General features: G+C 57.6%; 1 protein-coding gene across 2 annotated transcripts in view; it reads left to right on the top strand.

Moving 5' to 3' along the window:
• PHF2 (PHD finger protein 2) overlaps positions 1-15,008 on the top strand; it is a 95,242-nt gene extending 80,234 nt beyond the window's left edge. Inside the window, exons 13-22 of one of the 2 annotated variants that reach the window (XM_060301158.1) lie at positions 493-612; positions 1,095-1,213; positions 3,080-3,258; positions 3,405-3,475; positions 4,249-4,409; positions 8,651-8,925; positions 10,589-10,684; positions 11,219-11,328; positions 11,932-12,337; positions 13,014-15,008. In XM_060301158.1, the coding sequence (XP_060157141.1) occupies positions 493-612; positions 1,095-1,213; positions 3,080-3,258; positions 3,405-3,475; positions 4,249-4,409; positions 8,651-8,925; positions 10,589-10,684; positions 11,219-11,328; positions 11,932-12,337; positions 13,014-13,102 (1,626 nt within the window). In that variant the 3' untranslated portion in view covers positions 13,103-15,008. Of the gene's footprint in view, positions 1-492; positions 613-1,094; positions 1,214-3,079; positions 3,259-3,404; positions 3,476-4,245; positions 4,410-8,650; positions 8,926-10,588; positions 10,685-11,218; positions 11,329-11,931; positions 12,338-13,013 lie in introns of both variants that reach the window. The other variant, XM_060301157.1, reaches the window with a different exon arrangement.
• Positions 15,009-15,319: the final 311 nt, after the last annotated feature.

Here is a 15,319-nt window from a genome sequence, read left to right as displayed (position 1 = left end):
GCCACTGGAGCTAGTGTTGCAGGGCTTAAGTGGGGCACATTGATCTTCCCTTCCTCAAGGCGAAGAGGGTAGATGAATGTATGAATGAATGAATGGATGGAACGAAGGAAGGAGAGAGGAAGGAAGGGAGGGAGGGAGGAGTAAGAGTAGATGAATGAATGTGTGGGTGAATGGTTTGATGGATGGATTGGTGGATAGATGGATGGTTGGTGAATGTATGAGTGGATGGGTGGGTGGATGGGTGGTTGGGTGGATGGATGGGTAGATAGATGGGTGGTGGGTGGATGGGTGGGTAGATAGGTAGATGGTGGATAAATGGATGGGTGGGTGGATGGATGGATGGTTAGTTGGATGGGTGGTTGGGTAGATTGATTGACGGATTAGCTGATGCATGTAGGCCAGCAGGAGGCAGGAACTCACTTTGTACTGTAGCCTGATGGAGGCCTGCTGCCCACCCATGTCCGCTACCAGATAATGGCTAGTATTTTCTAGGCCACAAAGAATGTCCTGAGTGTGCCCAACAAGGAGGTTATCAGCACGCAGAACGACGTGGAGAGGTTGGAAATCCGAGAGCAGACTAAGAGCAAGTCGGAGGCCAAGTGGAAGTACAAGGTAAGATGTGTGTGTACAGGTATGCTGGTGAGTGAATCTACCCTCAGGGAGGTGCTATGTTAGTGAAAGAAGGTGGTGTGTGGGGCAAGTGTGGGCTTGGTGGTGTGTGTGTGTGTGTGTGTGTGTGTGCCTGTGGGGGATGTCAGGTGTGTGTCTGCCTGTCTGCAGGTGGGCAGTGCCGTGAAGGTCCTTGAGGGTCTGGGTGTGCACGTGGCTTCCATGGAGCTACCTTCTGAGGGGCTGGCCTGGGCACATCTCGGCCTAAGAGCATGGACGGCGTTGCCCTTTGTGGCCTGCCCTGGTTCAAGCTCACACTCCCTGGAGCTGGGCAGCATCCGAGGGCAGGTCCTGTGGGCAGGTCCTGTGGGGCTGCAGTGGGTCCCCAGGTGACATGTCAGAGGGAGGAGGCTGCCCAGTCCAGCTGCCTCTGCCCACTGGGCTCCTGTGTGGGGCTCAGGGATGGTCCTGGGTTTGCTTTTCAGAACAGCAAACCCGACTCCCTACTGAAGATGGAGGAAGAGCAGAAGTTGGAGAAGTCTCCTCTGTCAGGGAACAAGGACAACAAGTTCTCATTTTCCTTCTCCAACAAGAAACTGCTAGGGTACGTGCGTGCTCGTGCCAGGAGGGGTTGGTTGCACGTGTGTCACGTGCCACACACACACCCTGAACACCGCCCCCCCACATCACACACACACATCCCCTGCTTGTGCACACACGACACACACATACACCCTCCTGGAGGGCTCCGCGGTGAGCCCCCCTTCGGAGCTGGCTGCACCCAAGCCACAGCCAGGGCTGTGTTGCTCAGCACACCCCTCATGAGGGCCTCCAGGCAGACTCCCTTCCTGCCTCCTAAGCCAAAAGGCTTGGGTAGGTGGGGAGGGGCAGTGGTGTGCGCCAGCAAGGAGTAGGAGAGTGTGACTGGGCAGATGTTAGCCGAGTGGCTGTCCTGGGCTGGCACAGAGGACGTGGTGGGGGTCAGGATCTTGACCATGGAGTCTAGAGGCCAGTGGGGAGAGACTGGTATGAATCCAACACTCTCAAATCCATCTAAAATTATGGCCGTGATGGGGGCCATGGAAGAAGGATTTGTGGGGCCTGGGGTGCTGTGGAGGCCTTGTGTGTCCAAGGGAGTTGGTGGGAGGGCTTCCTGGAGGAGACGGCACTGAGCTGAGAGATGGGGGCACCTCGCCTGGGAGGGTATGTGTGTGTGAGCTGGTGTGTCCGGGTTCTGGACTGTATAAGGGGTCTCCATCTGCTGACCAGTGTGGTGGGCTGGCCAGATGGGAGGTTGGTGGGCCAGACACCCTGTGCCCACCAAGAAGCCCCTCGGTGGCTTCGGTCCCACACCCAGTTGTATGCTGAATCCAAAGTCCAGGGTGGGTGCCCAGCAATCAGGAAGCAGACACGTCCCAGTGGGAATGGGGCCACTTTTCTGCTGTAGGCCTGAGTTTTCTCATCTGCAAGATGGGGGGAGAAGGCCATTTTTAGGTGGTGGGGGAACAGAGCCTGTCAGCATCTTGTGCTCTTGAAGAGCCTGGCACAAGTGGGCCTGTTATTCCCAAGAGCTCGCGGCAATGTGCCAAGGCTGCTTGGTGAGCAGGTGGGTTGGGTCTGATCTGCAGGGGCCCGGTTGCCCTGACTTCATGGCCCTGAGCACGGCCTTGATGTATCTGAAGCTCAGCTGCTGGGTCCCGGGGAGCTTCTGCACAGCATTAACTCTATGACTGACCGACTGCGCTACAGAGTTTAGAAATGGAAGGGAGAAAGGGAGACATGATTCTATAACTATGGCACACCTGTGTGTATGTACATGGGTGTGTGTGTACGTGAGTGTTGTGTTACGTAGCTCATGACTACACCCAGCAGGGCTCACTGCCAGCCGTCCTGTGTGTTTCCGTTGTTGGGAATCAGAGCTGTACCTGTTGAGAATCGCAGATGCCTGCGCCCTGCCTGCTGTCCCCACTGCTGAGTGTGCGCTTGTGCCCTCAGCTCACAGGGAGACAGCGGCTGGAGCGCTGGACTCTCCTCGTTTGCAGTAGCCCTATCTTGCCCCAGGAGAGAGATGAGTTGTGTGAAACCTTTTAGACTATTGTGTCTACACCTCGGCCCTGAAATTATTTTTCTAGAATAGCTCTGTAGAAAACCCAGGCCAGTTGGCACCGGCTCCATCTGACACTGGGCCTATATCAGGCCCCAGGGCAGCCTGAAAGAAGGCGTGCTCATCCGTTGGCTAGGGTGAGGGGGCATTGGGGGCCACAACCTTAAATAGCCCGAGAAAGGGCCAGGCATACACCCTGTGGGTTGTGCGCTGTCTTCACTGGGGTCACGACATTGGAGAGGAGGCTGTGGGGTTGGGAAGGCTCCAGCCTGGCTGTTGGTCCTCCAAGGCCTGTGGGGGGTGGTGCTGGAGGCACTAGCCAGGCTGTGTGAATGTCCACTGACCGGCCTACTTCTGCCGCCCCAGCTCCAAGGCCCTCAAGCCACAGCCAGGCCCAGGGGTGTTTGGAGCCTTGCAGAACTTCAAGGAGGACAAGCCCCAGCCAGTGCGGGATGAGTATGAGTACGTGTCGGATGACGGGGAGCTCAAGATTGACGAATTTCCTATTAGGAGGAAGAAAAATGCTCCGAAGAGGGACTTGTCCTGTGAGTTGGGGGGACATGGGGAGGGGGCAGGCCCAGCCCCGTATAGGCCATCTCAGGCATGTGGAGTGGGCATCGGGTGTGGCTGGACCAGGGTCCCCCTCTGCTCCTCCAAAACTGCTGCTGACTCCCATATGCTCTGCTTTCAGTCCTACTGGACAAGAAGGAGCCGCTGCCCACGCCCATTACGAAGCCAAAGCTGGACTCGGCTCTCTACAAGGTAAGCGAGTGCCTTCTGGGTGACTGAGCTTTCTGCGTGGAGAGCAGAGGGGGACGTTCTCCTGGGGAGGCTGGCTGGGCTCCAGATGTGGAGCTCTGAGCCCCGGGACCCTGCACAAAGGGACAAAAGCAGATGTGGGACTTGTGGAAGGTCTGCAGGTCTCTGTGAGTGGTGGGGCCTTGGGAGCTGCCCTCCGTAGTCAGATCCACTGTGAAGATAGTGCATCTCCTTGATGCCGGAGGACTGGGGTACAGGGAGTAGCAGGCCAGACCTGCTGGGGCTTGGGTCTTGCACCAAACGTGTGGGGGTTAAGTTAGATGTCCTCCAAGGCCATGCATGTCCAACCCAGGATGCAGTGGCCGTCTCCAAGAAAGCCAGGTTCCCTGTTGGGGTCATACCCTGCCTGCAGAGCCCAAGGTGTCCCTGCAGAGCCACTTGCCAGGGGCTATTAACCGGTGTCCCTCAGGTGCAGGCACACTGCCTGTTCCCAGTCCAGCCACGCCGACTCCTCTTGTATCTATGTTCAATATTGGAGTCTCACGTAAGGTCCTGTGAACCAAGGTTCACCTGGGGAAATGGTGCAGGCGGGGCTCCAAGATCCCAGCGCAGAGCTCTGGCACCTGTGCCCTGCTCTGTGTCTGGTCAGCCAGCCCCATGGTGCTCATTACAAGGACAGGCTCTTTAAAAACCTCTTTTTCTCACTGAAGGGAAACAGTAGTCCCTACCCCTACCCCCAAGTCCTTTTCCGACCAGCTACTCTGTCCCCACAGCAGAGTGATGACTCCTCTGATGAGGGTTCGCTGCACATAGACACGGACACTAAGCCCGCCCGCAATGCCAAAGTGAAGAAGGATGGCGGGGGTTCGGCTGCGGGCATCTTGGACCTGCTGCAGGCCAGCGAGGAGGTCGGCGCGCTCGAGTACAACCCCAACAGGTAGGCCCGGTGCCCACGGGGAACTTGGGGAAGTGGGTGCTTCCACAGAGGTGGGCCAGGCAGGGCTCCGTCAGCCCACGTCCCAGAGGCCAGGCGGCCAGAGCAGGACCCCTGCCTGGCAGAGATGGTGCCAGGTGGCCAGAGAGGTGAGAGGGGGCTGGCTGTGCCGGTCCTGTGTGTTGCAGAGCTCCTGAGCAAGGGCACAGAGCTCTGAGGACGGATGATTCTAGATGCTAGATGGGGAGTCAGGTGAGAAGTCGTTCCGCGTTGGGGCCATGGAGGGAGGAGTCTGTGGGGCCACCATACCTCTAGGTGCCTGCGGGGAAGCAGGGCCAGGCTGGGCACCTGGAGGGTGTCAGGATTGTTCCAGGCCAGGACGCCCAGCTGTCTCTGTCTCATCACTTCCTGAATGCCATAAAAATAACATAAGAAAAATTCCACAGTGTGTGCCCAGTGTCGGGCTCAAGGGCATTTAATGGGCCTCTCTGGGACCCCAAGCTGGCTTCCCTGCAGAGCCCTTACCTGCGGCAAGGGAGATGATGGCTTCAGAGCTCGGGGACGTGAGAGCCCACTCCCTGAGGAGGGGCTGGGTCGGCCAGGGGTCCCAGATTCCCACACCAGCTGGGGGGTGTGTGGGAACCAAACCACGCTGTCCTCGAGACCTGTGTGCATCCAGATCTGCGGCCTCAGGAGCCCACTGGCTGCTGGTGTATATGCTGTTCTTTCCCGGAGGCCCTGAGATTCTGGGCGGTCGGGCAGGCCAGGACACGTGTCTGCTCAGCTCAGGCGGTCTTCTCTACCTAGGCCTGCCCAATTGCAGTCCTTTGCTTTGAGAGAAATGGATTCATCCTCTTTGGGTTTTGCATTGTTGGAAGGCCACTGGGCTTGTTTTTCTCATGGTGGTCCCAGTTAAATTCTCTTTTGATCCCAATTAACTTTTGTTTTTATGCATCATGGCCATTTTTTTTTTTTTCCACATGTACCACAGACAGACAACCAAGGGATCAGGGCCCACGCCCCCTGTAGCCTCCCCATTCTGGGGACCTCAGCCACCATGGTGGGGGGTGGCTCCCCTCTTAGTCCTCGAGCCAGCAGGAGAGTCCTGCTGCACTGATGGGGAAACTGAGGCTCAGAGAGCTTCGGTGACTTGCTCAAGGCCGCACCGCCAGGAAGTGGCAGAGGCAGGGCCAGAATCTCCATCTGCTGATAATGGAACCCAAGCGTGGGGGTCTTGGAATGTTAACCATGCTGGGCGGTGACATCCAGCCAGAAGGGACTTGGCTTGAGGAAGTCAGGGCTCATGTGACCTGCTCGGGGTTCGCTTGGTCCTCCAGATCTGCGCTCCACCCATCCCCCTCTGCCTCTCAGTCTGTGCTTCCAGAATCGAGGTCCAGGGGCTACATGAGCCCGTGGAGGCAGCACGTCAGCCCCGTCTTAGACAGTGGGACTCCGGGAGGCGGATTAGGGCTTGATTGAAAAGCGTTCTTGCTAAATCAAATGGTTGTATTTTCTTTCATAAATTACCATTATTTGTGCAGTGTTATGCTCACAGACAGCCATAGGCGCCTTCTCTCATGGGAGTGGAGTGTATGGCTGGAGGCTTCTACAGAGCTGTGGGGTGCAGATTTCCTGTTCAGCATTAAGTGGTTTCTGTAGATGAGCAAACCTAAGCCCCTCACTGCAGAGATGCCCTGTGGCCTTTGCAGTGGTGGGAGGGACCCAGACCTGAGGCCCTTTGCCAGGAGGAGAAGCCTGGCTGTGAACCCCCTTTTCCTGGAAGGTGTTGGTGCCCGGGCTGGCCCCTCACCTCTTTGGAGGTGCCTTTCTTCTGGGAAGGCTATGGCTAGCTGAGACCTCAGTGACCGGTTGATGCTCAGACCCTGGAGAAGTGCCCTACACACCCTGGGTCCCCCATGAGTCCCAGGGAGAGGCACCCCTGGGATGAGGGCAGATGGGGCTGGTGCCAGAACTCTGCATGGAGCTGGGACACGGGTGCTGCAGCTTGGGCTCCTGACTGAACCCAGGAGCAGGATGCAGCCTGCCGGGAGGAGGGCAGCCAGTTTGAGGATGCGCTGTGAACTGCTCCGTAGGCACACACGTATGTGCTCACACACGCCTGCACACGTGCATGTGTGCCTGCTGGGGCTGGGTCTCCTCGGCCGCCGCAGGCAGTTCCTTTCCCAGGTCTCTCATTTGGAGTGTAGGTCAGTGTTTGATGGTCCATTTGCTCTGTTTTAAGTATTTGCTGTTTGGAAAAAGGCAGCTGAAGAAAATGGAGGAAAATATGTTAATTTCTTGTGGATGGTTTCCTTAGTGTTTACTGCCTGGGGGCGAGGGAAAGAGAGGATTTTGGTATGATAATTGGAGGATTAAGGTATTATTTTCCATGCGCACTAGTTAGACTTTGCTCCTTGATTCGCCGGCCCACGTGGACAGCCTGCAGCCCTGGGCTCCAAGGCCCCTCCCTCTCAGGTTGCAGCCGAGCTGGGCTGGGACCATGAGGTCCAGACTGCACAGGCAGGCGGCTGGCTTCCATGTTGGCTCCCGGAGGACCCTCGTGGTGAGTGTCCCGGCCCCCACCCTCCCATCCCTGCAGGAAGCCAGGTGTTTGTCTGGGCCATGAGGCTGGGTGAGGGTGCCTGAGACCTTCAGGGTGAGCCTGGAAGGGCCTCATTCGTAGAGCACTGGCGAGCCTGGCAGAGGATGGGGGCCAGCTATCAGCTCTTGCTGGCTCTAGTGCTGGGTCGGGGACCTGTCCGGGCTCAGAAAGCATCAGCGATGATGGTACAACAATGATATTACCGCTACCAAATGCCGTGTGCTCTTGGCTGGGTCTGGGTAGCCCTTTGCCGTCATGGCGCGGGACAGTGGGGGTCGGGGGTATGCTGGGGCAGGTGGAGAGTCTGCTGGAAGGCTCCCGACTCTCCACAGCGGTCTGACCATACTTGATTTTTCCCATTGTTTGGGCCTTTGGAGCCGTAATCCATTTGCTTCCAGCAAAACCCCAAAACGCTGTGGTCCAGTGTGTCTCGGGCAGGGCTTGGGGAAGTGGTATTCGTGCAGCGCTGCCCAGAGAGGCGCCTGCCCGTCGCCTCCTCCTGGCTTGGGGCAGAGTCCTTGGCCTGGAGCCCAGCAGTACCCCTCACAGGATGGCTTTTGTCCAAGCTTGCCTCGGTGGGCCCCCAGGCCCACAGGGGACCACCCTCTGTGTCTGTGCTTCCTGGGGCCAGCTCCATCTCCCTGCACCCTCCAGCCTCAATCTTGGGAACCTTATTTCTGAGCAGGGACTCCTTCTTGTTCTAATGTCTTACTAAACATGCTTCCAATACTTCTCGGAAGTGGAGGAGGGAGCAGGGACCATGCAGAACCACCAGGGGCCCATGTGGACTGGCACTTTTGGGGGCTGCTTCTGGGTCTGGCAGCCCTGCAGGTGGGTCCATCCCCTGGGGGCACATGGGGCAGGCAGGAGGGAGCCTGGATGTCAGACACACAGGGTGGGCCCGCTGCTGGGGCTCCTGGGCCTCCTGGGTCTGCGACCAGGGAGGAGGGCTAACAAGTGCCCCACTCCAGGTCCTGCTTCCTAGGGTCCCAGGGAGCAATGAGAGGTATGGCCAGGCTCCCCAGAGGCTGGGGTGGGCCATCCTGACCCAGGTGGACAAAAGCCTGGGGTGATGGGCAAGGGTGAGGGTCTGGGTGCTGGTGCAGGTGCAGTCATGAAAAGATGGTGTGAGTCACCTGGGGAGATCGAGTGCCATGGGAGGGAGAGGGCTGTGCTGCCCCATCTCAGGTACCAGATGGGAGGATGCCCTTGAAGACATGGGGGAGGGAGCGCTTGGGGCTGGGGCTGAGCGCAGGAGTCCACGGTGGGTGGAGGCGTGCACAAAACCAGCTGGAGTGGAAGAGGGAGGGAGGAGCGTGGCCTGGGTCCCTGGGGGAATCTGCTTGTTGACCTTTTGGTAGGAGAGATCAGGAGTTATGGCACCTTTGTCTACCACCTTCTATCCCTCTGCCCCTCTTCATCCCCTCCCTCTCTTCTCTCTTTATGCCCCTCTCTGTCCCAAGGCCTCCAGCCCTCCTTTGGTGTTGGGGGGTGGGAACGGAGGGTAGGGGACGGGGATAGCTGGCTCTTTCCATGGGGGAGTTATCAGCTACCACTATCCTCCACCCCACACCCTCTGCTGGCTGCTGAGTGGGAGGATGTGTGGGCCATGGGCTGAGTGCCTGTCTCTCTGTGCCTCCAGCCAGCCCCCCGCCTCCCCCAGCACACAGGAAGCCATTCAGGGAATGCTGTCCATGGCCAACCTGCAGGCCTCCGACTCCTGCCTGCAGACCACATGGGGTGCTGGCCAGGCCAAGGGCAGCTCGCTGGCGGCCCATGGCACCCGGAAGAACGGGGCTGGCAGTAAGAGCGCAGGCAAGCGGCTGCTGAAGAGGGCGGCCAAGAACAGTGTGGACCTGGATGATTACGAGGAGGAGCAGGACCACCTGGACGCCTGCTTCAAGGACTCGGACTACGGTGAGCGCCGCTGTGCGGGGAGGGGCGCTAGACCTGGGGGTTGGGAGCCGGGCCCTCTTATGGATATGATTCACAGACCTTAAAAGTCACCCTTTAAAAGCGTGTAACTCAGGGGTGCTTAGTGTATTTGGAGGGATGCGCATGCCACCATCATCATACCCAATTTGAGAACGTTTCGTCATCCAGAAAGGAAACCCTGCGCTGTACCTGTTAAGAGTCAGTACGTCTCCTCTGGCCCCTGGCAGCCACTGATTTATGCTGCCTTGCAGATATTCCTAATCAGGGTGTGTCACGTGAACAGAATCGCACAGTGCTTGGCCTTTGGTGCCTGTCTTCTTTCATTAGCATACTCTTCAGGCTTCATCCACGATGTAGCACATGTCAGCTCTTTGTTCCTTTTGATGGCTGAATACTATTCCACCACGTGGACACACCACGTTTGTTTATCCCTTTATCCATCCACAGGCACTTGGATGGCTTCCACCTTTTGGCAGTTGTGAACAGTGCTGCTGTGAATGTTGGTGTGCAGGGAGTTTTGTATGGCCTGTGTCTATGGTGCTCCTGTGGTGTATACCTGGGTCGCTGCCTGTTTCACCTTCTGAGAACCTGCCCAACTGTTCTCCACGTGGCTATACCATTTCAGACACATTGAGACCGTGTCCATCCTATGTCTGTGTAGACAGAGAAACTGAGGCCCAGAGTGGCTTTGTGGCCCTGAGTCTGAGGTGGGCAGTGAGTTGGTGGCTGGGCCATAGCTGTGGCCTCTGCCCAGGGGCATGGCCCCTCGCCTCCCACTGCAGCCCTTCCTTCCAGGCCTGGCACTTTGGGTTCCAACGGGCTCTGAAGGAGCTGCTGTTGGCCGCCTGGCAGGGGACTTGGAGTGAAGACCTGCCTCCATGCCTCAGCCCATTGCCCATAGATGTCCCAGCCCCCGCAGGGTGCGCTGTGCTCCTCAGGGTCAGGGCCGTGCTGGCCCCCATGGTGCAGGGCCTGTTTTCAGTTCAGTCCTGATGGTCTGAGGGCAGTGTATTTGTCCTGGAGACCCTGTCCCTGGAGAGCCCTCCCGTGGTGAGGCTGGAGCTGCCCTATCTGGTGGACACTTTCAGGCCTCACTGAGGGGCCTGCCGTGGTCTGACAGATCAACAGCGGAGTGAACTCCATTTTCTGGGCACCATTTTCTGAGTTCGGGTGTCACAAGCCTTGGAGGTTGAACCTGTAATGGGAGGAGGTACCCAGTGAGTCACCCAGGGCTGCCGTGTGGGTCTCCCTCCTCCAGAGACTTGCTGAGGTTAGCCTGGGGTCCTTCAGAGCCACTCAGTTCCGTGGACATCAGATGTTTTCTTCTCTGATAGCAGCAGAGGAGACGTTTTGAGAATTGGGCATTCAAGTGGGTGCGGTGGCCAGGCTGGGGTAGGAACAGCTGGTCATGGGGGCTGGATGGAGCCCCTTGTCTGGCCCTCTCTGGACCTCAAGGGGGCCTGGGCTTGACAATTTCAGAGGCCACCTGTGCCTATGCGTGTGGCAGCCACACCAGGAGGGCTGGTGCTCTGCAGCCTGGGGACAGCCTGGGGGATGCCGGTCATAAGCTCTGCCAGTAGCCTGCAGCAGCCACCCTCCTGTGGCCACACCAGCAGCCCAGCCCTTCTCCCCTTTGCCGCTCTAGTTTACCCCTCCCTGGAGTCGGATGAGGACAGTCCTGTTTTCAAGTCCCGTTCCAAGAAGAGGAAAGGCTCAGATGATGCTCCCTACAGCCCGACAGGTAGTGCTGGGGGCTGGAAGGGGAGCTCCATCCACACACGAAGGCCAGCAGCCGTGTTCCACACCCACTAGCTCTGTGCGGGGGCTCAGACGGGGTGTCACTTGCCTGCGGGAGCCTGACTGGGGTTCCACTTCTTTCTCCCGGGACCTCAGCCCAGGTGCTTTTGCAAGCTCGCCCAAAGGCATCCCAGCTCCTGCCAGTAGGGCAGTGCGATGTCCCTGTCTTGAGGTGGCCCTCTGCCTAGTTTCTCCTCAATGAACAGCCCTGGGAGGGTCACGATTGCACCTGGCCCCCCATCATGGCAGCCAGCGGGGTGGGGGTCTGGCTCACCTAGCACGTGACTTCCCTCTTGACCTCTCCTGTCTTGCTGGTGTAGGGAAACCAGCCCCACACCAGGTTGGGGCCCATGCTGACACTCCCCGAGTTGTCTTGTCCCTGGGATTTGGGGACAAACTGGGGCAGGGCTGGGGGATCCCAGGAGGGCGCACAGGCAGTGGGTGGCTGCTCGAGGCAGGCTGACCTTCTCTCCCGCAGCGAGGGTCGGCCCGTCGGTGCCAAGGCAGGACAGGCCTGTGCGTGAGGGGACCAGAGTGGCCTCCATTGAGACCGGGCTGGCAGCTGCTGCAGCCAAACTGTCCCAGCAGGTGAGGAGGGGGCCCCCTCCTGGGCTCAGGCTCCCCAGATGCCTCTGCTCCCCCCACCTTCATGTACGGAGACCACCCAGTCTGGGGCTGTCACAGCCTTGGGGACATTTGAGTATTGCCGACCCCGGTTCCTCTAGGCTCCCAAGTCCCTGCTAGTGGGAAGCAGAGAAGCTGGGAACTGGTGGCAAGAGTCTCATGGCAGCTCGGAGTGGGGTGGTGGGGAATGGAGGGGGTTAGGGTGATGGGGGCGGGGGCCCATACTACGTGTCCACCGATAGGTAAACTCAGATTGAGGCTGTCCACTACAGCTGAGTGCTGGTGCCACATCCCGCACGTCCCTGTGTCCGGGACGGCCCACCTCACAGAGGGGGGCCTGGTGGTCTCTCCACAGGCCCCAGTACTGCTCTGCAGAGCTCGTGGTGGCTGGCGGTGGGGCTCGGGTGTGATCCAGCCCTTTCTGGTCCTGCAGTGCTGGCTCGCTCAGCTCCATGGGAGAAGCCTTGTGCACAGCAGACCAGGCTGCTCCCAGGCTGCAGGCTGCTTCCCAGTGTCCGAAGCCTGGCCAGCCCTGTGGGGTGACACACCTGCATGTTTTGTTCAAAGGAGGAGCAGAAAAGCAAAAAGAAAAAGAACACCAAAAGGAAGCTGGCTCCCAACACCACCTCCCCTTCCGCCTCTGCCTCTGCCGGCACCACCTCGGCCTCCACCACCTCGGCCTCCACCACCTTGGCCTCCACCACCTCGGCCTCTACCACCTCGGCCTCTACCACCCCGGCCTCCACCACCCCGGCCTCCACCAGCACGGCCAGCAGCCAGGCCTCACAGGAGGGCAGCTCACCTGAGCCCCCACCAGAGTCCCACAGCAGCAGCCTGGTTGACCACGAGTACACGGCAGCCGGCGCCTTTGCTGGGGCCCAAGCCGGCCGTGCCTCTCAGCCCATGGCCCCTGGGGTCTTCCTCACCACGAGGAGGCCCTCCTCGTCATCCCCCAACAACACCGCTGCCAAAGGTACCTTGCCCGCCGACCCTGAGTCACCTAGACTTGCAGACTGTCCCTGTGGATGACCACAGGTCTCCTTTGTCCCTGCAGCCAGGGGTGTGTATGTCCAGGCACTCCGTCAGTATGTGAAACAAATGGTCCCTTTCAAGACCAAGAGCTCTGGTTACTCACCAGGGGGGTTCTGGTTACCTTGGAGTTAGGTCTGGCCCTTCAGACTCCCAGGGCCTCGGCTTTGGGGCCTGGCTTGAAGTCAGAGTGTGGTTGGTGGTTTGCCGAGGATTCACTGGGAGGAGCCTAAGGTGACCCAGGCTCCTCTGTGTGAATTAGGGGTGGGACGGCTGGCCGGGTCTCGTGGCATTCCCCACTGTCATCCCCCAGATCCCTTGCACCATGGGCGTGAGGCCCAGCCGGCCATGGACATGGGGAGTGTGGCTCTAGGTGGCCCTAATGCCATCCCTGGCCTGTCCCTACCCTACTCACCACGGCCCAACCCCTTGTCGACATAGCCTCTGAGTGGGGTGCTTTGTTGACAATTGGTGGTTTTGGAGGGATGCAGAACTCCCTGGACCTGGGAATTGCAGGCCCATTTTACAGACAGGGTGGGGGCTCAGGAGGGTTACAGACCCCCATCCCACATGCTGCTCCTGTCACTCATCTGTCCTTTTTGTGTCTCTGCCTCCCCCAGGAAAGCGTACAAAAAAGGGCATGGCCACTGCCAAACAGAGGCTTGGGAAAATTTTGAAAATTCATCGGAATGGAAAACTGCTCCTTTAAAGTTTGGAAAGCCAGGATCCTTCTGCTCCGCTCAGGACCCTTGGAGCCCTGCTAAAACATCAGCCCCCAGGAGGGTGGCCTTGCTGCCTCACCCCAGGGAGGGCCTGGCCTCTTCCCGGCAACCATCCCCCTCACATGAGCATCTGTTGCTTCAGCGGGCGGAGCTCGCCAATACGGACAGACGTCCTTTCTCAAGTTGCTTAGAGTGACCAGTTCCCGAAACGTGGCCCTGCCAGTTTGAGGACCATTCCAGTTTCAGGACAGCCTCCAGGCATCCCCGAGCATGGGTGTGATTGCAGGGCCTTTGCAGCTCTACTGGGAGCATGAGTCCTTCAAGGAAGGAGGAGTGAGCCAATGCTCACCAGGCCCAGAGTCTGAGCTGGCCACAGGCTGGTAGCCTCCAGAGGCTTTAAAAAAGGCAAAGAACACTAGAGAGGAAGAGGAGGAGAGATCGGGGTGTGTATGTGCCCCCCTTCTCTTCCCAAGTGATTCTCAGACAAGTCCAGAGACTGTTGGGCCCAGCCAGGAGAGGAGCCTCTGTGCTCCCCGGCTGGTGGGTGGTGGGCCGGATGGTGGGTGTTGCACCCTGAATGCCTGGGGCATTTCTCAGGGCTGGCTGGGGCCATCAGCAGGGTCAGTGTGTCAGTGTTGGGGGGGAAGCCCTCATGGGGTCCCCAGGGAAGGGTTCAGGCCCAGACACAGTGTGGGGCCCAGGGGGCCCAGGCTAAGCCACATGGGTGGTCCCCGTCCAGCCTGACCATCTATACTCCGAGAAGCACTTCCCAGCCAAGGCACCCCGCCATACGCCTGGTGGGGCAGATGGTGGCCGGGTGGCCCGAGGACTTGGGGGCCAGGCACTTCTGTCTTGTCACCTGTTAACGTTTGGTGTCGAGTGCATGGGTGGCTCCTGGACCACGTGTCTGCCCATCGACACGGAGGGGCTGGATTTGTTTCTCAGGCAATCCTGTATTTTAATTTTAGATGTATTTCCTGAAGCATATTTTTCATAGAATGTAGCGTGTAAATAGCTTTTTAAATAACTTCTTTTTTATAAGAGTAAAAGTATCTTTAGGAATTTCTTTCTATAGAGTCCTTCATTAACATTTATACGAGTTTTTTGCCGAGTATGATGAACAGTTGGGTTTCCGATGCTTTTCCTTTTCCTTCTTTCTTTGTATTATTATGGTTATTATTATTATTTTTTCTTTTAGGAACTAAGGTATTGCCTGAAAAACAAGTGATGTCTTTGCAGCCTTATATCTGTCTTTACAGAAGCAAACAGTACACAAAAGATCTATTTCAGACACATTTGAAGAGGAATCTTCAACTTGAATACCAGCTCTTTCTTTCCTTCTTGTTGATGAAGGGGGTGGGGGTACAGTTATTTTACTAGCACCTTGTGAAGTGTTTCTGTGTTTTGTGATGCTGTAATTTATTAATGTTTGTAGCTTTTTATATTTGTACATTTCTTATGAGCTTTGTTTATATGCCCATCCCTGGGTGTTCTGTCCATGAGGAGAGGCAGCTTTGCGTGGGCCTTGCCACCCTTGCTCATCCTGTTTGGGGGATGCAGCCCCGGGACCCAGAGGCTGGGAGGGGTGAGCCTCGTGGGGCCCTGACTATTCCGACCCGGCGTTTTGAAGGTTTCCTTTCCTGTCCTTGTTGAACATTTATATAATCTAACCTGGCCATCAAGCTGTTCTCTCTCTTCCTCTCTCTCTCTCTTTTATTTTTTTAATTTTATTATTATTATTTTGGCAACATGTACATTTCTAACAAAGTTTATTGTGGCTATTAAAGTGTTTTATTTCCCAATTCATATTACTCTTGTATCGAGTCCATGAGGTCTAAGGTAACTTAGATCAAAGTTTTAAAAGAGTAAAAATATTTCAGGTTTTGTACAGAACCATGTCTGTGTCATTTCTGCCTTGTTCACTGTCATCCACTCTGGTGGTGAGGACGGTGGGGATCCTCGACGTTGGGGAGAGGAGTGGGCCAGTGAGTGGTCTGGGTGTGAGGGTGGGCAGTCAGGCCAGGCCCCCTACCCAGGCCCAGCCCTGGCTGCCAACTTTCCCCTTGGAAAGCCTTTGGATTGCCCACAGGGCATATGTACTGCCCTGTACCCCAAAGCTGCAGCACCCTGAGCCAGCCTGCAGGAGTAGGCAGAAGAGACCCTTGGTCAGAGTGGGCAGCCTTTGAGACCCTGACAGTACCAGC

The sequence above is a fragment of the Globicephala melas genome, chromosome 6 (assembly GCF_963455315.2).
Source record: "Globicephala melas chromosome 6, mGloMel1.2, whole genome shotgun sequence".
Lineage (NCBI taxonomy): Eukaryota > Metazoa > Chordata > Mammalia > Artiodactyla > Delphinidae > Globicephala > Globicephala melas.
Note: the sequence above shows the minus strand (reverse complement) of the source record. Positions and strands in the feature narration are given on the sequence as shown.